The sequence below is a fragment of the Maylandia zebra genome, linkage group LG7 (assembly GCF_041146795.1).
Source record: "Maylandia zebra isolate NMK-2024a linkage group LG7, Mzebra_GT3a, whole genome shotgun sequence".
Taxonomy (NCBI): Eukaryota; Metazoa; Chordata; class Actinopteri; order Cichliformes; family Cichlidae; genus Maylandia; species Maylandia zebra.
This window is the reverse complement of record NC_135173.1, coordinates 14,803,093-14,824,165: the sequence shown is the minus strand read 5'-3', so window position 1 is coordinate 14,824,165 and position 21,073 is coordinate 14,803,093. Positions and strand designations below refer to the sequence as shown.

The window sequence follows — 21,073 nt, the reverse complement described above, 5'->3', positions numbered from 1 at the left end:
ACTTAGTTTCAATGATGGATCGAAAAATATTTTTACAATTAAACGTCACAAGACTGTTTAACGTGCACCGGAAGAGGCCGGTCAGAGTTGAAAGGTCTCCCAAGTTTTCCATCGTAACGCTAAGCTAATAGCTGAAGAAGCTTTCTCTCCAATTTATAATTAAAATGTCAGCTTCAGAAGAAAACACAGAAATAGCCACCCCATGTGTGCTTGTCACTAGCTGTGACAGCGAGTTTAAAGAAGAAGAACTAATCAAACGTAAGTTAAGGTGAAAATAACATAATAGTAAGGAAGCTAACGTTAAACAGAGCTAACTAAGCGATAGCATCTGGAAGCCCTTTTATGTCTTTTTTTCGGGTTAATAGCGAATTTCTTCAAGGCGTCTAAGCCATTTTATGTCCTTTACTTTCGCCAGGCTGATATACAAGCGATATGGTAATGCTAATTAAGGTTAATACTATTCCTGTTGCTTGAGCTTTCACCGTGAGAAGCTTAGCTTGACGTCTTTGTTCGTGTAGATCAACAGATTTGTTTTTGTCTCAGAAATCCTCAGTACGAAGACTTTACCCGAGCCGACAAAGCGAGAGGAAACAGTGGTCTGGTACCCTTGGACCATCAACAACAAGTATTATACGGCAGATGTCAGTCTCTGTGTTGTATCAAGCACTTTTCACATGTCGTCAGAGATTGCCCAGTCCATGCAAGCTTTCATCGCTTATTTTGACAGCAAAGCGGTATGTGACATAAGAAGTTATATTTATAAGTCTAAACAGCACGTTTCTTCATGCCTTTATATCATCCATTATGTTTGCAGAAAGATGGGCTGCAAAAGCTACAACCTTGGATCCCGTTAGTGGAAGATCTTGCGCCAGAGGTGCTCATCCTGGTCTGTGACAGAGTCTGTGAAAATGGTCAGTTTTTTTGCTCTGCATGTGGCTTGCAGAAAACACTGTCTTACATATAAGTCGTGGGGGATACAACTTCTAATTTATGTTGTAGGAGTCACCAGACATGAAGCGCAGCAGTGGTGTTTGGCTCATGCATTTGAGCTCGTAGAACTCAATCCTCAGGAGCTCCCAGATGAGGATGGTGAGTTTCTCAAATGGGAGAAATGAGCAGTGACATCACCCAGATTTATATCTCAATTCTTTGTGTTTTGATAATATTTTCACCCGCATTCACACTATTCTGTTTTCTCTATCAGACGACTTTCCAGAATCCACAGGTGTAAAGAGAATTGTTCAGGCTCTCAATGCAAATGTGTGGTCCAGCGTGGAAATGAAGGATGGTAAGATGACATAACCTTTGATTTAACTACTACATACTCTGTGTATGCATGTATGGCATGTGACAGTTTACATCTCTAACAGGGCACAATCAGGGCTTTGGTCTGATGAGCAGTTTGGTGGCTTCCAGACATAACAACCCACGCACCTGCCAAGATCCACCAGTTAGTGGAGTTTTCCTTTTTTGATAATGATCGATTTATTTAGGTTTTAACAGTATTTTTTCATGCATTTTCTTGCTTGCTTGCTTGCTTGAATCAATACAATTTAAATTTATGTTTTTTTAAAGTCGTTTTTGTGGAGGCATGCTGATCCAAGCTGTTTTATTTTTTTTGGTAGTCTTCCAGCTTACCAGTAGAGGGCACCGTTAACAATGAGGAGCCTAACCATACAGAAAGTACTACAAATACAGACACACAGGAAGAGGCAGTAGTTGGTAAGCGAATGCCTTGTGATAGAATTTTCTTTACTAAGTCGTGAATCAATTTTTCTCAGATTCCTCAAAATACTGCTGCTGGAACTGTTAGTTATGTGTATAAACATACATTTTTTTGATCTCCCTCAGATGCAATGACTGATTTGGACATTCAGGAGCTCGCTAACCTCACAACTGGAGATGTAGATGTTGATAACTTTGAACGGCTTTTTACCAAATTAAAGGAGATGAAAGGTAAATGGGAGAATTTTAAAAAAGATATGCAAATCTTGTTTTTTCTTTCTTTCTTTCTTTCTTTCTTTCTTTCTTTCTTTCTTTTTTTTATTTAAAGGTATGTTGTCCCTGTGGAGGTTAAATATTTTCTATAGAGTTCACTTTGAATAGCTAAGTGAGCATCTTTGATGTATTTAGCTTTTGTTTTTCATTATATTTTCAAAATAGTTTGATGCATTTCAGATGATTACTTTAACTAATAAAAAGAAAGTGATTATGATAAAAAGTTTAAGCCCCCATGGTCAGTACTTTGTAAGCAACACATCTTACCATTCTTGTTTGTTGGATTTTCACCCTTTCTTTGCAAACATCTTTCAGTTTTGTCAGATCTTTGTTCTGGCCTGCACAGCTTCTTTAAACTCCATCAACTGTTGAAGATGTTTAGCTCAGGAAATTTCAAGAACCACTGACAAATCTTCAGTGTTCGTCACTCAGTAGTTGTTGTTGGATTTTGAGGTGTTTTTCGGATTGTTAAAATGTTGTTAAACAACATCATCTTTTTTTATCTTGAGCTTTTTGTTTGCAGATACTGCAGTGCAGAATTTGTGGTGTATAATTGAATCCATCCTTCCTCTATCTTGTGCCAGTGGCTGTAACACAAGCCATCCACCCATATGCTTAACAGTTAAAGAGATCATTAGGTTTATTTAGATGTTCATTTGAAAACTTCTGATGCTTTTAATTATCTCTTCCACGAAGGTCGTGGTTGTACAAGTAGATTAAAGCACAGTCTGCTCAATTTTCCTGAAGTTCCTTTGTTTTCATCACAGGGTTTTGATTCTAGCAATCCTACGATTAGATCTCTTAAAGTTTTTTTTTTTGCTTTGTTTTCCAGACATCACTTTGATGTCCCTCCTTTCTTTTTAAGTACAGTAAATCAGTTCCATTAATTCCAGTTCCAGCTGAGTAAAGGCCTTCTTAAAGCAATATCCTGAATTGTGGGCATAAAATTTTTAATCTTCAAAAGACAAGGCGCTCTTACTTAGTAGAGGACTCAATGGCTGATTATTGTAGGAATAATATTTTAGGAGTCAGAATATGTATGCAAGTCTTGAAATGTGCATTGCCCAAGTTTCCAGAACAATTACTATGAACAAGCCAAAGCACAGACAAGCTAGTTACCTTCAGGATTTCTGAGATTACTAAGATTTTGGAATACTTACATTGCACAAAAACTCTAGTCTTGCATTCAAGGTTTCAGAAACAAACAAACAAAAAACAACAAATCAACTTTTCATCAGGAGTGCTCAAATATTTGGATGCCAGTGCACCTGATGTCATTGTGGCTGACTGATGATTTTGGTCTTCTCTATTTTAAACCTACAGACAAAGCTTCTTCATTACCCCACGAGCAGAGAAAAGTTCACGCAGAAAAGGTAAGTTTTTTTTTTCTTTAGTGTTTTAATTTAACCCTTCATTAGTTCAATACATGATCTGTTTACCCACAATCTGCTTTCTAGGTGGCAAAAGCATTTTGGATGGCCATCGGTGGTGATGAAGATGAGATAGATGGGTTATCATCGGGAGAAGAAAGCTAAAAGTAGCTGGCTGTAACTTGGACTCCTTTCACCTGATCCTCCTGTTTTTCTTGGGGCTTCCACAAGATTCAGCATCCCGTGACATCCTGCTTGCACTTGGAAAGTGGAGATGCTTACAGATGGCACTGTAGGCATTAGTATATTTAAAAACTGTGGATTCTTAACATGAAATGATGTATTGAAAAAACAGATGGGAATTCCTGATTGCAAGAAAAGCAAATGAGTGGCCCTGATCCTCAATCTACTCCCCTGGGTTCTTCACTATACTTTAGCCCTAAGTGAACCTCAGCACGTGATGGTGTTGAAGGTGGGGAAAGACATGAAATGTATGTGGTTTGTGTATTTGTTATTAGGTACATTGATACATATATTTTAAAGGTAAATGATGTGCCTTATCCTAAAAAGACATATAATGCACACTGGAATAAATTAACACAAAACCTTGTGATTTTAATATTTAGTGAGTATGGTTTATTTGTTGTGAACACTCACATGGGTTCACAATCTCTATTCAACTTAAATAAAAGGATATGTGTATTGTGCTTTGCGATTAACTCTGCAGTAAATAAGTAATTTAGATGTAGCGCAGTGGGGAGTTTCTAATATTTTTATCAAGCCTTAATGAGTAGAGAAGCACATTTAAAAATATATTATACTGTACATACATACCATCACAAACTATGCCGTTTAGCAAAAGAGTGTCGCGTCACCTCTACAGGTTTCCTGATGATATCATTTATTACAGGACACTTATCCGCTTTATGTATATCAATTTCAAATTTTTGTCACGGTGTATAATAATGTTTCAACAAGCAACTTTACTCCTTGGTGCAGGGTCATGTATGAGAAGCAGAGTGTACCCCAGACAGGTCGCCACCCTAACACAGAAAGGGTCAATTTAGTGGTACAATGAATGCACCAGCTGCTGTGAGGCAACTGTTCTTTTTACATTTATATTTCATACATAATTCCTTTTACAGAGAAGCAGCCCTCTTTTTACTGTTTTGCAATTTATTAAAATTTCACAGATAATTCTAGACATTTGAGAACAAATATTAGTCTACATTAAAAAACAAAAACATAAGACTTGGATCATAAAACCACTAAAAGAATATCAAGGAACTCAAGTACTGATACAGACCTACCACATACCTAATGTACTGTGTAGTACAGTGTTTCCGTTCAGCACCATGTAACTCCTTTAAATAGATTGCTTGGTGACTCAGTCTTATGTACTGTGAGTGAGTGCAGGATTAACATGGTGACGTCTTAGACAACGACCAAGGACAGTGAGCATATTACACATGCCTTATATTGTAATGTACATGTAATATACAGTATTTAGTGGACAAGCAAATTACCACAACCATTAAAGTGACACAATAAACTTGAAATGCATCATTTACCCATAAGGAGCATAGTGTACCATTGGTTAACAATTGATAATACATAAGAAGACCTGCATTGTTGTTTTCACTCCACACTGCCAACAACAGATGAACACAACCTTGGTCAATGTACACTTCATACTTCAAGTCACATGGTGTCCAGATTCAGTCAGTCTACTATAATGACTCATCGAGCCTGTTATCAAATAACACTAATGGTTGGTACAGTATTCCTGTGCCACACTTCAGAACCAACTCACCTGAAAAGTTCATCTAAGTAGTCTTACTATGAATCCACCCATGCGAGAGTTCACTTTGATCCACTCTTTCAAGCAATGGATGACTAGCAGATTACACAAGCTATAAATATTTATGTACAATCATATTTAGGCAATAAGAAAAATATATTCTCATGCAGGACAATATGCAAAAATAACTTAGAAAATGTCTCTTTCATTGAGCAAAATACTTTTAATACAAGGGCTCTATATCAGAAACACTGATACTGTTTTTTTTTTTTAAAGCTAGACAAAATACCAATTCACTGATCAGATAATTGGTTTCTTTATTGATCATAAATCAATAAAGGAAAGTACCTTCTACTTAAAATATTAATGAAATATATTCTGTCACTATAAATAACATTTCTCATGTTAATTTATCGTTTTTTTATTAAATAAGCTTCCCAATTCAGTGATTGCTGGGACACTAAAGGCTTATTCATAATATTGATTAATTCATAGAATCAAAAATGTTTTAAAACATGTCGATGGCCAAGTTGAAACTGCATATCTTCCAACTTGGAAAACAAACATTTCAGTCTCCTTTGTGAAATGTAAAGTTAATTAACAGGAAGGATGGACATAATATGTAAAAGAATAATCATGAAGATGCACTTCTGTCTTCTGAAAATAATAAAACCCATAAAAATGTCCTACAATGACCATGAAATTGAGACACTAAATGACACTAAAGACAGTGCTGTACATGTGATGAGAAATGTCAAACACAGCAGGGGAAATGCTGTTTCTGTGGATTGATTCCTATGGGGGGGTTTGAGTGTGGATGGGAAGGAGGGCTGCTCCTAGGACACACTAGAGCAGTGGATGCTGGGGGAGCCCATCTGTGTGAGGACCTTGTCCAACCACTGAAGGGGACCATTAAGATGTAGCTCTATCCAGCAGGGGGTGCTGGTCACTGTCTGACGTCTGCAGAACACAAAGAAGGAAAGCACACATTTCTGTCATTGCTGAACCTTTTCTTCTGTACTATATTATAACGGTTGTTGTCTTATAGCTTATACAGTCCATATTTTTGGAAGAATTTCCCGAACAGTGATGCCAGCTCTGGGCTATTTCTGAAGCCATTCAAGTATCTCTGAGGATGTTTTTCTCCAAGGTGTTTGGTGCCAGAAATACAACACGCACCATTCATAGTCCAGTGGGAATCCCCCTTCCAGAGGCAGTTAGAAATATGTCCACACCCCACTTCATACCCCCCTCACTACTGCATGCCTGCTGCATTCTTCCTCCTCTCTTACAGAGTCACAGTTACACCATCCCCCATCACCTTCTTTTCCTGTTAAAAGTCGGCTTCAGTCAACAACCCAAAGTCATGTTTTTCTTCTTTTATTCCTCACTTCTCCAATTATGAATGAAGATGTTGAACAACCTCTTTAGAATAATGTGCATTCATTTGTGTAATAAGTTCTACAATAGATGCAATTGTCCACATGTTTCCCAAACAGAACAATTTTTTTCTTCCAGCATTTTACTGCCTAATAAACAAAATGTTGACTCACTGAACCTCAATTTGATTGTATATGCAGTGTACAATTTAAGTTTCCACATCACGTTTAGGGAAAAAAATGCACGGCAGAGACTTGAAAGACATGAGTAATACGAGCCACTCACTAGCTGAGTCAGTTAAATGTTAACTTGTCTTCTGACCTCTAAGCAGGCCATCTACCAGCCAAAATATTTAGTACACTGACATTTATTAACTACCTGTAAATGACCTAACCAGAAAATGACATTTATTTTAATCACTACACAACCTCTACCATTTCAGAACACCATATTACACATTTACGCCACTACAACATGACATCAGTCCTTCTCACGTATTACTTTACTGTCAGTCAAATAATAAGCAAATGCAACAATATCTTATACTTTGTAAGTAATATAAGAAAAATAGTAAAATATTTACCTGTACTCAGCTCCCCAACCCTTAACAAAACTCATCCGAATAGTACACATCCTGGTGAGTTGGTAGACTGCCTCAAATCCCTGGTTGACTGACTGAGAGAGCAGCGCAGCAAACTCCTGGTTGTTGAAGATCTTCAGGTTGCAGCCTAGCAACAAAATATTTATTATCAGGTTTACTAGCACAGAGAATAAAATAAATGTCAGGAGCAGAAGAACACAGTTGTACAGTCATACTCTGGTCATATTGCCTTTAATGAGTTTGTGTTTGTATGCACGTTGTGCTGACCTGGAGGTATTTTGCACACAGTGGCAGGATGCCACCCATAGCGCTGGTTGCAGTTAGGGCTTTGGACAAAGATGGCGCTATCACTGAGACATTCTGCAAACACCTCACCCCCGATGTAGTATAACCTCACACCCCGACCTGGAAAAAGAGGAGAAAAAAAAAAAGCTAGCTCAGCATAAAACAACCTTCACATATAATCAGAACAAATTTATGCCGTCGCTTCGAAATACAGTTAATACCTATGTGTCTGCGTGTGAGTTCTACTCCTGAGTTGCGGTTGACGTTTGACAGCAAGCCCAGACAGAAGCGTTCGGAGTTGGAGGGATCTGTGAATCCATCTACTGTAAGGGAGGGTTGTGAAGCGTGGAAGGTCTCTCCAACACGCTGGTTCAACTCATAATAGGAGATGGAGCACCAGAAGGCAGATTCACAATATGTCACAGGTTGAAAGTCTGGTAAGACAAAGAGACATTTACAGGTTTAATCTATTTCCATGATGAAAGAATTAAATAGTTGAATAGCTCTGTCATCAAATTGATGCTGAAGGTGCAGCATCATGACAAAGTCCTGACAAGGTTTCCTTTGGTTCCTCTCCAAAAGCTCTTTCCCATGACCTTCATAACCTCAGCCAGACATGAAATACCTTTCTTAAAAAGCAAAACAAAACAAGGACCTCCTAGTTTGTCTCCACATAGAATAACCCGCCACGCAGACATTTACTGCATTATCTTAAAGCTGCATGTAGCTGGTTTTTCCACACATAAGAACAGAGCAAACACAAAGACTCCATTCATACCATACTTACTGCCCTGAAGCTAAGCCAGACACGATCCACTCACTCAAGTGTGTGCATATATTGCTCATCAGTCTCATAAACAGACATTCAAAAACACCAACCCCCCCAAAATAAATAAATAAATAACAATGTTCTCCACAAATAAATAAAACCAACAAGAAAATCAAGGATAGTAATGCAAGTGATGCATTGATCCAATGCAGAAGTGTCATAAAATACAGTTGCTTCAATGGCTGCAACAAGAGAGATGGACTCCCATGTGAAAATGTTTCACTTAACAGCTAATTTGCACCTTCTTAACAACTGTACTAATGACGAAATTTTGTATACATGTTTTTTCTTAATATATCTTATATAGTGAATTTTTTTGGAGACTTTAAAATTAGGTGTTTAGCCACATTGAGTGAGAGCTAGGGCAATAAAAGCAATTACAGCCACTATAGCTGACTGCTAGGGTTTACCTCTTCTAATTTAAGTTACTGAAATGTGCCTTTTGACTGTAATTGTGGTGTGTGTAGTTTTTGAAAGATGACAATGGAACTGTCTGACAGATAAAGTGGCCTGCACGGTAGTACAGACTGTCCACGAAGTTTGTGCTTCAGTTGTGGTGACTGGAATTGTATTGCACCCATACAGTTTATTGAAGCATCCTGTTAGCCACATTTGTTGGTGTTGCTGTCTAAATATGGTCACTTGTGACCAAAAAACCCCCCAAAAACTGTTGTGTGTGTTACCCAACTGAGCCACCAGGATCCCAGCCCCAGTGTCCATTTACATCTATTAATGGAGCAGCCAATAGAGCATAACTACATACCGCTGATGCAAATGCTTCTTTACCATTATAAATTAATAATCTGCAGTTCAGGTGTACATGATGATAGTGTCTATCAGCCAGTGTCTTTCAGCATTTATTTAGGTATTAAAGAGTGAGCACAAGCATGTGTACAGTAGAGTTGTGGCAAGTTTTCATACAACAGTGACCATTTCAGACTATATAAAGTCATTATGCATCCGTGTTTTTTCATGTGGGGCGATTGCCCTCTTGAAGTAAATTCAATAAGTGTTCATTTTACATTTAGAGGTTGAGATCAGACTAAAAATATTGAAATATGACCAATTACACTAACCAAATAAAGAAAATCAGAAAAGGGTAGTTACCTTGTAGAAATAAATAAAAACCACTTAGTGTTTGAAAAAATTCAGTTTTCATGTGAATTCAAGAGAAAAAAGCAAGCCTAATTAAATTATTGTCATCCATGCTAGTTAAGGAACTTTGACCGTTTTAACGGTTTGAAAACTAAATGGCTCTTTTGCCAACTTCTCATCTCTACTATTCCAAATACAGACAAACATATGGAGAAAAAAACCCAGTTAAATCCCTTGCGCTCCTCAAATTTGAATCAAGCAACACACCTCAAAATCATTATGATAGCTTTGACCATTCAATTTGTTTTATAGGCTCTGTTGCATGACACACACTTTAGCGATGACAGGCTCTAACACATGAATTAAGTGCAAATATTCTATTACAGCACTTGTACTTTTAATGATATCATTACTACAGGTTTGACTTTCGTAATAACTGGAGAACCATTTATAAAGTTTCTTTTTAAATATGTTATTATCAATTTTTTTCCCATTCACTATTGGGCAGTTCTGTTACTGCTCAGTTTTGTTATATATACATATATCTTGGAGGGTGTAATAAGCTTTTTCCTAACAAGCAAAAAACTTCAAATCCAGATTAAACACTGGATTTTAAATGAATGGCTGAAATTTCTATTGGCGCACATAACTTAAAATATGTCCAGGAGCTAAAGCTGAGTAAACTTGACTGACTGATGTTACTTACCAGGATTATTGTTTGCAGGGGATACAGGATTGGGTGACAGGCTGGGTGAACCTGAAACAGAGTGGTAATAGAAGATGGGTTCATGACCATTATAAGCTGTAATTAGAGTAGTATAAGCTTCAGGTGTGTGTACAGTCAGGTGACTCACTTGTGTCCATGCTGTGGTTAAGCTGGTGATCATTTGTCTCACCATCCTCACTCAGGTACCCTGGTGGGGGAGTTTCTGTAACACATGGGTTAAGCACACATCATTGTTCTTTTGCGTGTTTAAACTGCTTCTGTGATACAACTACACAAATACAATATTTTAATATAATATAAAAACTGCACTCAGGAACAACATTTTTGGGGCATGAGCCACAAACTAAATCATCCCTGAGAAAAATAATTTAGAGACCGAGTCAAGAATGAGTGGGATGTGTTTTTTGCTTTTTTTCCCCTCACCAGGAATATAGTTGTTCTGGGGCTCAATGCCAGCGGGAAAATTGGTGTTTTCAGGGATGGATGGGCTGTAGTCATCCAGTGGTGGGAACTCGGCAGGGATGTCTGTATGTCGTGGCACTAGAACGGGAGGCAAAACTGGAGACAGTGGATCAGATCAGTTCTGTACCCAGTTTGGAGAAAGCTTTAATTTAACTACAATCATGTGGAACACGTAGCAATTAAGAACACTCACTTGGTGTCTCCACCCTCTGGTAGTGATAGGGGTTGACACATACTTCATCCTTCTTGGTGTGAAAGGCAAATTCACAGTGGTCGGCAGCTCTGAGTTCATGGTGGGACTGCAGATCCGGCCAGCGCCACAAGCGGCAGTAGATCACATGAGGAAGACCTTTTCTGTGGGAAACCTGCAGACGTCCATCCAAAGACCTGAAAGACATCACAGTCGAAATATAAAACATTCAGATTAAATTTAGTCACTCTGTGCTGGTTTACCCTCAATTGTTTCACTAAAATATTTTTCATCTTCAATACAGCTCACAAAATATGTCCAAGAATAAAACAGGGCCCCAATTCTACTGACACCTGGGTTAATAATAACAGAATGTAAATGTCTATTTTTACATTTGAAGTGGAAAAGGCCAACCATGAAGCAGCTTTCGTTAAAACTAATAATAATATTTAAGTACTTAACCTCCTAAGACCCGAACTCTTCCACAGCATGCATTTTTAATTTATCTTTGATATTTGGGCATATTGGGCCCCGATGAATGTAAAAACAAAGAATTACCAGATTTTATTTTTTTTTTTTTTACCAAATTTTCGTTTCTAAGAAAAATGAGAGCCACAAATTAGGATATTTGTTTAAAATTTCAATAGAACAGTAGCAGTATAATGTCCTCGTAAGTGGATATCAGACCCTTGTAGAGCAAAATTGAGTATTTGGGTCTAAATAACCAAAAATGTGATGTCCACATATGTGGACGCCAGGTCCTAGGAGGTTATGGTACCTTTGTAGTGTAAACCTATGTATACCCTCATGTAACTGAAATTTAAAAAAATGCAAAGGAAGGATTGTCTTGGAATCTCAGTGTGGGGTAACTTTTTGATGACTTAACATTTCAGTTTATTGTGGAGCTGTGCAACATGAAAAGTGGTTTTCATTCTTTGGCCAAGTTTTAAGTGCACAAATAATCTTTTTATGCATTAACTTCTTAAAATGAACTGGAAAAACTTTTTTTTTTCAATGATGAGTTTTTTGACCCAACGTAGATTCTGCTGTGCTGTCCCTCCCTCAACTGTGAATGGCCCAATGACCTAAGTGCCAATCACTCTGCTTCCTGTCTACACTCACTGCTGATTGGAGTGATCCAGCACATAAAGTTAATCAGTGAATTTACTTGGGCGTTGCCCTTTTTAAGTCCAGCATGTACGTTCCTTTGCACGGTGATTTAATGTAACCCACCAACCTTCTGGGTCTCTTGAACATTGATTTAGTTGTTGATGTTGCAAGACACTAAGAAGACGTATGTGTCTTTAAGGTACTCTTTACTACCTGGGATAACGGGCACTAATAACACTGTTTTAGAGACGTAATAACAGACACTCTGCTCACATTGTGCACACATTACTTGTTCTTTTGTTATTCACATTATGGAAAAAGGTGGTATTTTTATTTTCAACACTCACATGACCTACTGTCCCTCCAGCTCGTCCCTTGAATCACAACACAATGTGGCTCATACATCTTATTTTCAACCAAAACCAACCAAAACCAAAACCAGGATAGAACCAAAATCAGGTTCTATCCTGATTCTCTCCACCCATGTCTCTCTGAACTAAGACATAACACTAAGAGCTCCTTGAAAGCAATACCATCTGCAGGACACATTCTGCAAGATTGTTTTTGTAACAGCTATACAAGAGTCTCAAAAATGTCCTCTATTTTAATGAGGACTGTAGATTCTTGTCATTTTTGTAGCTTCATGTAGAGATGCTCAGTGAGACTGACACACAAGGACCCAGTGAGGCCCAGTTAGCAATGCAATACCTAAAAGGGTGGTTTTATTTTTCAGACATACAAAACAGACCACAGAATTTTAATGGTTTAGTATAATGACAATATCCACATTTAATTTTGTTCTCTATAAGCCTTGTGTTCACTATGCAATTTTGCCTCACAATGGGGGCAAAATCTTCAAGGAAAATGTGCAACCAGAACAGAGGATGGCACTTCTGTTTTTTCCAGTAGCTAAAATGACAAATGGTGGAACGACTGGAAGAACTGCGGAAAGGCTAAAATGAAAAAACAAGAGCCCCATTGTTAAAGATTTCAAATAAAGCAATGAGGGACAAAATCTCATTTTAAGATGAGAGAAAACAAGGTCCAGTTGCCAATATTGTTACTATAATCAGTAAGTAACAGAGCTTACTTTTCATTAGCGTAATACAATCAGGTATTTAAAAAATAGAAGGAACTCCAGTCCTCCTTATGATGACCTGCAGCATTATTTCCTGGGTCAGCTTAGGTCAGCATTTGCAAGCCTCAGCTGAGAGGCTGGCCTGGGCTAGTTTCTGTCTCCCTGGTTTGCCACTCTGACATGATGTCACACAGCCAGTTGAGGCAACCTTCCTGTTTAGCTGAATATACAACAACAGTACATCTACCAGCCAGGAAGTTAGAGCATCACACTACCAACCAAATCACCCTCCGAGTAGAAGACAAACCACTTTCTGTCAAAGACTCCAACTCCAGAAGCAACCACAAGCAGCTGATTATACTACATAAATAAATGCAAGTGCAGCGCAAAGTGCCTGCATCTGCAGAAGCGCATTAAAAAATGTTAACAACGTTTGTCTTTGTTAAAGCACATCTGGTGGCCTACTAGTTAAGACACACACTATATGGACCTAGGATTTCAGTATCACCAGCTGCTCAGTTTTTATTTACATCTGTTCATTTTAACCAAAACGCAAGTCCCTTCATTGCATTTATGTAGTTTTATACAACAATGCACCAGTATGGAACTTGAGGGTCAATAATTCAAAATGATCCTATAGCCAATATAGTGTAATAAACAATAATATTAATCTAACAAATGCAAGAATATGAACAGACATACTGTCTACGTCCGGTTTTATAAGATATCTTTTATCAATGTTGGGTTCCACACCATCTTAAATAATCAGGGTTGTTTCTGGCTTCCCATTATGCTCGCAAGCATGGCTTTGCCACATGTAGTTAAGCTAACCCAGATGTTTTGTCTTATTTAACCTAAGTTTTTGCAATTTCCTCTTATTTGTGGTCATTTGATAAAGAGAAATGTATTTTCTGCTTGAGTGAATGATATCAAGGTTAAAAGTAAGTATTAGTATAATTTCATAATAGGCCAATCATTAACAAAACTCCAAAAAATAACTGAATTATTTTAACAGTGGCATTAATTAAATGCTTACCTAAGGGCAAGAAACACAACCCATTACCAATATATTTGAAATCTACAGTAAACAAGAGAGGTTTACATTATAATACCAATGAACTTAACTTTTTTAATAGGGGTGCAACGATACACAAAATTCACGGTTCGGTTTGGTTCGATACTTTGGTGTCACGGTTCGATATTTTTTCGATACAAAAAAAATGTTCATGCCTTTTTAATTTGTCATTTATTAAAATTATAAATATATATTTTAACTCAAAAGTACAGTTTTTTAATTTAATGTTACTGAAAAAAAAGTAATTTAAAAAATAAATATATCTCAGGGCTCTCAAAATTTCAAAATCCCTGGTAGCCTTTCGGGCAGGGACTCTTCAGTTTTTGGTAGCCCAAAATAAATGTAAGTAGCCCGAATAAAAAAGAGAGCAATTTTTTGATTGATGTTTTGTTTCCTTTACAATATTATACATTAAAGTATAATATTGTAAAGAAAACAAAACATTAATCAAAAAAATTGTTGAAAAACAAATTACAACATTGTATAAAAATTACAATCATCAACTCAAATACTTGGTTCTAATTGAACAGAAATTTCTATGAACTTGTAAGAACTGTGTAGGACATGAATCAGTCTGTGTCAGATCCTGAATTTGAAATTTCCACTGAAGTCACGGGTAAGAGACAAGTGGAACCAAGATCTAGGCCATTTGCTTTTTGAAGTTTGCAAAGACTGCTAAATTTTGCCAGTGGTAGTTCACTCTTTGCAACATAGTACACTGTTCTAAACAGATTTTTCAGGTTTATTTTTAGTATGTTATTTTCAATTGGTGTTTGTTCTGGGAAAGATAGTGCAGACTGAGCAATAATGCATTTATTGCATTTCTCATGGGTTCTAATGGGGGCCTTTCTTAAAATGACTGGTCCCAGTAACAAAGGCGCTTGTCGACTCAGAAATCGAGAGAAAACCAACAACGCACCCGGCAGAACATTATGTTATTTACACGGGTGCACATAAGTGGTCTGCATGTGCGCATTCGCTGTCAAAATAAAAGACGCGCACCAGATAAGAAGTTGCAACGCGCGTTTGCGTCCATATAAAAAGCACTGTTTTTGTCCGCTAGAGTGGGATTTTCACGGCACATTGCGCACCACATCTCTGTGCATTCTTCATTTGTTTGAAGCCAGCTCACCTCCTGCAACCACTTTTCCGAGAATACGTGCTTCTTTTGTGGTTCGGACTCCTGACATTTCTTTGGAGGTGGAGGAACACCAAAGTAATTGCTTAAAGGAGCTTGCTTCTTCGACATCTTTAAGAGTTCTAAACAAATGTCTGTCCTCCTCCAGAAAATCTTATGTATGCAAACACGCGTTGCAACTTCATATCTTGTGCGCGTTTTTTTTTTTTTTTTTTTTGACAGCGAATGCGCACCTGCGGACCACTTATGTGCAGCCCCGGTTATATAGCTCGTCATATTGCAGCCACAGAAATTCTTTTGTCCATGAAACCATAAAGCTGCACTTTCTTTTTGCCTTATAGTCTGATTTGTCATAACTTTTCCGTTTTGTGGTAAGCTTTTCTTTGGCTGTCACTTCTTCACCCTGACCTGTCTTATTTGGCTCAGCAGAACTAAAATATATATCCTGCTGCTTTTACACACCACTCGCATAACGGTCAGCGATTCTCTGCGCGATCAACCTCTCACATGTTTAAGCTGCGGGAGATTTCACTTGTCATGTTTGCATAGTAAGCTAACGATTGATAAGACGATGTCAGAGGAATTGGTGCGCAAATTATCATCACTCACCAATCAGTGCTGTCGCTCTCTATACACAGTTCGCGCGATTGCAAAGTGAAAGCAAAAAACAAGCGCAAATTCAAACGCGATTTCAATATGTCACATATTGACAGTGGCTCACCGATGCCAATGACATAATTACCCAGCTACATTTCCAAAAGAATGCAAAAGCATTGACATATATTTTTCCTTCAATAGCCCGACGGGCAGGGCAGAGATAGATTTTGGTAGCCCGACTGGAAAAACCGCTAGCCCCGGGACGTCGGGCTAGCGATTTTGCAAGCCCTGTATCTGATTGAGGAATCACTCATCTTTGGAAAAGAGAGTTTATTACAGAGGCTCTTTCCAAAATAAAAGCAATACTATACACTTCTTCTGGGCTATATTCTCAGCAGCATATTGTAGCGGGTCAGGGCTGTTCGGGGTTCTGTTTGTACAGTTATGTTTTGTTTATGTTGCCATAGTGACGGGTGACGCCTTCTCGCTGCGACGGTGTGTCCTTCCGGGGTCAGAGGGCGCCCTGTGTGTTGTTGTTGTTGTTGCTGTGCTGTTGCCGCGCTGAGCAGTTAGCTAGCGGCAGTGTTCTTCTGCAGATGTCAATAAATGGCTGTGCTCCCTGGCTAGCTCACGGGAAGCAAGACCAAACGACACCTCCGTCTCCACCTTGTCTGAGCTCGCCACAATATTAAACATAAATCATGTGCTAACAGCTGTCTAAATGACTCGAGTAAAGTTTGTAGCATGCATGCTTGTTGTTTTTGTCTGCTTCCACTTGTCTTTACACTAGGATGATGTCAGCGTCAACGGGCAGTCATATTCGTTGTGTTCCCACTAGTGCTGTCAGCGTTAATCTCGTTGAAATGACGTTAACGCCACAACACGGCAAATCTCCGTTAACGAGCTATCCCTGATCGCCCCGTGCGTGGGGCTAGACGGCCAACACGTTAACGAGCTCCCACCCATGTAATTGAGCATTGCGTGGCACATCCAACATACTGTTTTACTTTAGTCCATGACGCGCTTACCTTCAGGGTCATACGTCACATGAAAACCAAACGCCAGATCTGAATGAGGGTGGGGGAGGTTCAATTTGCCATGTTGCAAGGGGAGCTTAACTTCTGTCTCGCTAGCTTGTCCTGCGCTCTTCCTTCTGGAAATGCTGTCTGTGTTGAAGCTCAGTGGATCTGCGCTCGACAGTGCAGCCTAGGCGGAGTAGTCGAACGCAGATTCACTGAGCGCTCAACACAGACAGCATTGTCAGAAGGAAAGTTGATAAAATAAATTACAAATTTTGTATTGTTCGATACATATGCGTACCGAACCCAAAGCACTGTATCGAACGGTTCAATATCGATACGAGTATCATTGCACCCCTATTTTTTAACATGACCAGTTAAAAGGCAAACCTTTGCAGTAAGCTCATACTTTTTACTCTACTTACTGTGGGTGCTTTAAAATCAGTCATGGATGCCAGAAAATTGTGGTGCGCTTAGTTTCACAGTTTTGACATTTTGGTACATAATAATTTCCTGCTGGTTAAGTTCATTCTAGGTGCAAGCACCTCAGGCAAGCACTTGACCACTCTAAATGCTCACAACCCCTTTCTCTCCACGCCACATTAGAGGAGGTGATGAAAGTACAGCACAATGCAGGCTGGCTGCAATACAGAATCACTGAGTCACTCTATCCCCAAAAGATAGCAACACAGCTGTTATTCTGTAAAGTCTACTGTCTATGAACCCACTGACAACTTGAACCACAATCCAAACAGTGGCCCACGCCCTCCCTAGAGCCCAGAGCACATTCCGAACAACTGAGAAAAAGGTTTTAATGTAGGTTACCACCCATGCTTTGACATCCACACTTACTGTGATGGGAGACTCCCAGTTTTGTTAGCAATCAGGCCTACAAGCTGCCTTTTAGGGCTTGGAAAAAATTTCTGGAGGCTTGTTAAGGTCACTGAAGCTCCTTTTGTACTAATTATTAAGAGGAAAAAAAGGTGTGGAACAGCCCTATTTGTTTTATGTGGGAACAAAAGCTAAAGAAACAAAGAATCTTTTTAAATAGCAGGCTTTGTGTTATACCAATGTCTTTACTGTCATTGCTATACCTGTAGCAACAACCTGGCATAATATAGCAGTTTATCACATTCCATGTTCCAGTTAGACAACACACTTATATATTTACCACCTCCCCAATTTGTCAATCAGCATTATCCTTCGTTCTTACTGGTAGCTGCTTCAATGGGCTCGCCTCTAACTTGAAAAAGGTTCAACTCTGACCAACCACTTTGTACTGCTAACCTTTAGAATCAACTTTCACTCTTACATTTGTCTGAATTTTACTGACATTCCACAGAGACCCCCACTAAATTTATGCCAGTCTCTTCCTGTGAGGACAACCCTTAAGTCCCTGGGCCTCTACTGGACGGGACACCATTCTTAAAATGCTACATCTTGTTTTGGTGTTTTGATTGTGGCACTGGAGACCTGAATTGATTTGAAAGACATAGCTTATGAGTTACACCACTCTGACACTCATCAAACCGTTTACTAATCACTCATGCCAACAGGGAAACACTCATTCTGGAATTGAATACTGCCATTTTGAAATGTTTTATCATAAGATAAAGTGATCATTAAAACCAACTTTGTATTGACTTGTATAACCTTTCACTTTAAAGGGATAAGGTGACCCAAAGCATGCCAGCAAAACGCCACCATAAAATAAGTAGGGGCTTAAGGTCCAAATTTTTTCTGTGACTGTCACAGGTCTCAAGGTCATGGTAACAACATTCATTATGTTAACTCCTTACCCATAGAAAGCTAACAAGGAGTAACCCTTTAATCTCTTTTATGAACTGAGTGGTTCTTTCATATTTCAGGCCTGCTTATAGAACAAAATGATTGGGCGTGCATCAGAGATTAATGGGAATGGTCTCTGCCTATGCAGCTACACTTGGAACCCAATAGTCACAAAACCAGGTCTGTTTGGATATACTGAGGTGTCAAACCTAGTCATTAAGGGGAGATCTTTATAAGGGAAAGGGGCTACTTTTTGTGTCCTTTGATTGAAGACTGTATACAATAAGTAAACACATTTACTTATGAGTAAACATATTTAACTGCACACATGCACTGAGTTGTCTTAACGCTTAAAAACACCTTCCTAATATTGGGTAGGACCCAGCATACAGACAAAACAGTTTTGGGAAACCTCTGGGGATGTCCAGGACTGTCTGGCACCAGGACACTGACAGGAGACCCTTTAGGCTGGAATAAAGTCTTCCTTCATCAGGCCTGTTCTTGCCCACTGATGCTTGATTAGATTGGAAAGAATCCAGGGAGTGTGATGCCAGGTTGAGACATTTGTGAACTGCTTTTTTATGTTGTGGAGTGTGTCCCTGCTTAGGGATTCCACTGCCACCAGATGAGTGAGGCAAGTAATCATGTTTAAGATGGTGTTACATGTCAAAGTGCTGTCCGCATGAATCCCGGCCAGCAACCACCAAAACACTGCAGTCTGACAAAATGATCAGAGTTAAGTATTTCACTAAGGATTTTTATGTTGTGCCTAATCAGTCTACTTCTGTGCACTGATTCAAAGCACCGGTAATACAACTATGTGGCTCCAATGTGATGTGTCACACCCAGTGAGTCCACCTCATATGTCTGACAAATTGTGCAGGTCTAATACAGATGGGTATCCCATATGGGGAATCCCAAACTGGACTCTTATTATAACTTTCCCAGAGAACAGACACACACAGTCTAAACATCCTCTATGAGTCAAGCTCCAGCTTAGCCAAACCACTCCCTCTCAGTTTATCACATGTGTGAACTGTGGACATATTTATGCAGCACTAGTTAGCATGTCAGCAGGTGAAGCTAGCTCGGAGATAAACACTCACTACTACAGCATTGCCTCACAATTACATGCTGCACAGCTGGTCTTACTACAGATCATATCGTTGCGCAAACTAATGCTGGAAAATAACATAACAGACTCTAATATATGGGTTGAAACACACCATATTATTCCTTTAACGCTACCAGGCAAATAATTATATATATATATATATATATATATATATATATATATATATAATTGCCTGTAAGGAGTTAACATCTGCAGAACAAAATTGTATCTATTTAACACGGGTTAAGATGATAGAGCTAATGTTAGCTCTAAATACAATGCACGATTGGTTTTATTCTGGCGGCAGGTCCAATCAAAATCCATGTCATAACATCAAACGCTTTATGTTGTCTTTGATGTGGCAATTCGCCAGTTTGACTTTGCTCTCTATAAAATAGAGCTGCTTTAAATACAAACATCTGCTAATATCAACTCAAGCTAACTACCTAGCTGCTTGGGCTAACGCTAGCTGTCACCAGCATTAGCTTGCTAGCTCACTTATTCAGAGGCAGTCAGTCAGCGCTCTGTCTTTGTCTTTACCTGGGTATAGTTAGGCATTTTGTGTTGACATTCTGTGTTGTGATGGCCTTCTCCAGCTCGTCCAGCTGTCCCGTCCGTTTTAACTTCTTCACCAGACTTTTGACAGCTTTTTCACACCATTTTTCCTCCTGTCCGTTCTGCTCTCCTTTCTTCCAGCCAAGAAGCCTCTTCACAACTGGAGGGGTGAACGGTAAGATAGACATTTTAACCTGCAACTGCAACAACTAGTTACAGCTCCTATCTTTAATTTATTACTGTAGACACTTTGTTTTTTCAGACTTTCAACTATTTAGCTTGCTAGCTAAACTCCTAGACAGGTGAATGTCTGATGGCTGCCGAGGGCTCAGAACCACCAGCAGCGGTGCGCGTCGCAGCTTCCCTCCGTTCAAGTATGCTCAGTGTCGGCGTGCAGCAGGACCTCGGCCAGCCTGCCTGCCTGCCCCTCCTCCTGCTCCTCAGTCAGCTGGTCTGCCCTACTGCACCTGTATCACACAACTTTCTTACACATTACACAGCCACTAAATGCTACTTAGTATATAGAACAAAAAAAAACAGTGACATAAAATACACGCTTCTTTCTTAGACGATTAAAAATATAAAGCTAAACAAATTAATTAAAATAAAAATCTTCTTAAATGTATGTGATGTTCAATCTTAAACTTATGAAACTTTAATATATAATTTCTCAGTGTTTATTTAGTAATCAGTGAAGAAGGAGTATTGGCGACTAAAAACCTGCACGAGAAACGGGGGAGGGGGAGGAGGACAAAAAAGTATATGAGCACTGAAAAGTGATCCAACTTTTGCATTTACTGTGTCCGAGAATAGAAGACCCTTGGGAGTAATCCCTTTGATCCCCTCATAAAGGTGATTTAA

General features: G+C 38.9%; 2 protein-coding genes across 2 annotated transcripts; one reads left to right on the top strand and one right to left on the bottom strand.

The window, feature by feature from the left end:
• The first annotated feature begins 67 nt into the window (after positions 1–67).
• aagab (alpha and gamma adaptin binding protein) lies at positions 68–3,987 on the top strand. Its single transcript, XM_004553065.5, has 10 exons — positions 68–258; positions 544–734; positions 815–911; positions 1,000–1,089; positions 1,205–1,288; positions 1,371–1,450; positions 1,626–1,722; positions 1,852–1,956; positions 3,322–3,371; positions 3,456–3,987. The coding sequence occupies exons 1-10, from the start codon at positions 165–167 to the stop codon at positions 3,531–3,533; spliced, it is 966 nt and encodes a 321-aa protein (XP_004553122.1). The 5' UTR covers positions 68–164; the 3' UTR covers positions 3,534–3,987.
• A 539-nt stretch (positions 3,988–4,526) lies between these two features.
• Positions 4,527–20,672, bottom strand: smad3b (SMAD family member 3b). The gene is made up of 9 exons (XM_004553066.4): positions 20,198–20,672; positions 10,742–10,935; positions 10,510–10,644; positions 10,214–10,288; positions 10,066–10,116; positions 7,657–7,869; positions 7,418–7,555; positions 7,133–7,277; positions 4,527–6,129 (listed from the first exon to the last, which is right to left on the bottom strand). Exons 1-9 carry the CDS (start codon positions 20,398–20,400, stop codon positions 6,006–6,008), a joined length of 1,278 nt encoding a protein of 425 aa, XP_004553123.1. The 5' UTR covers positions 20,401–20,672; the 3' UTR covers positions 4,527–6,005.
• Between the last annotated feature and the right edge of the window lie 401 nt (positions 20,673–21,073).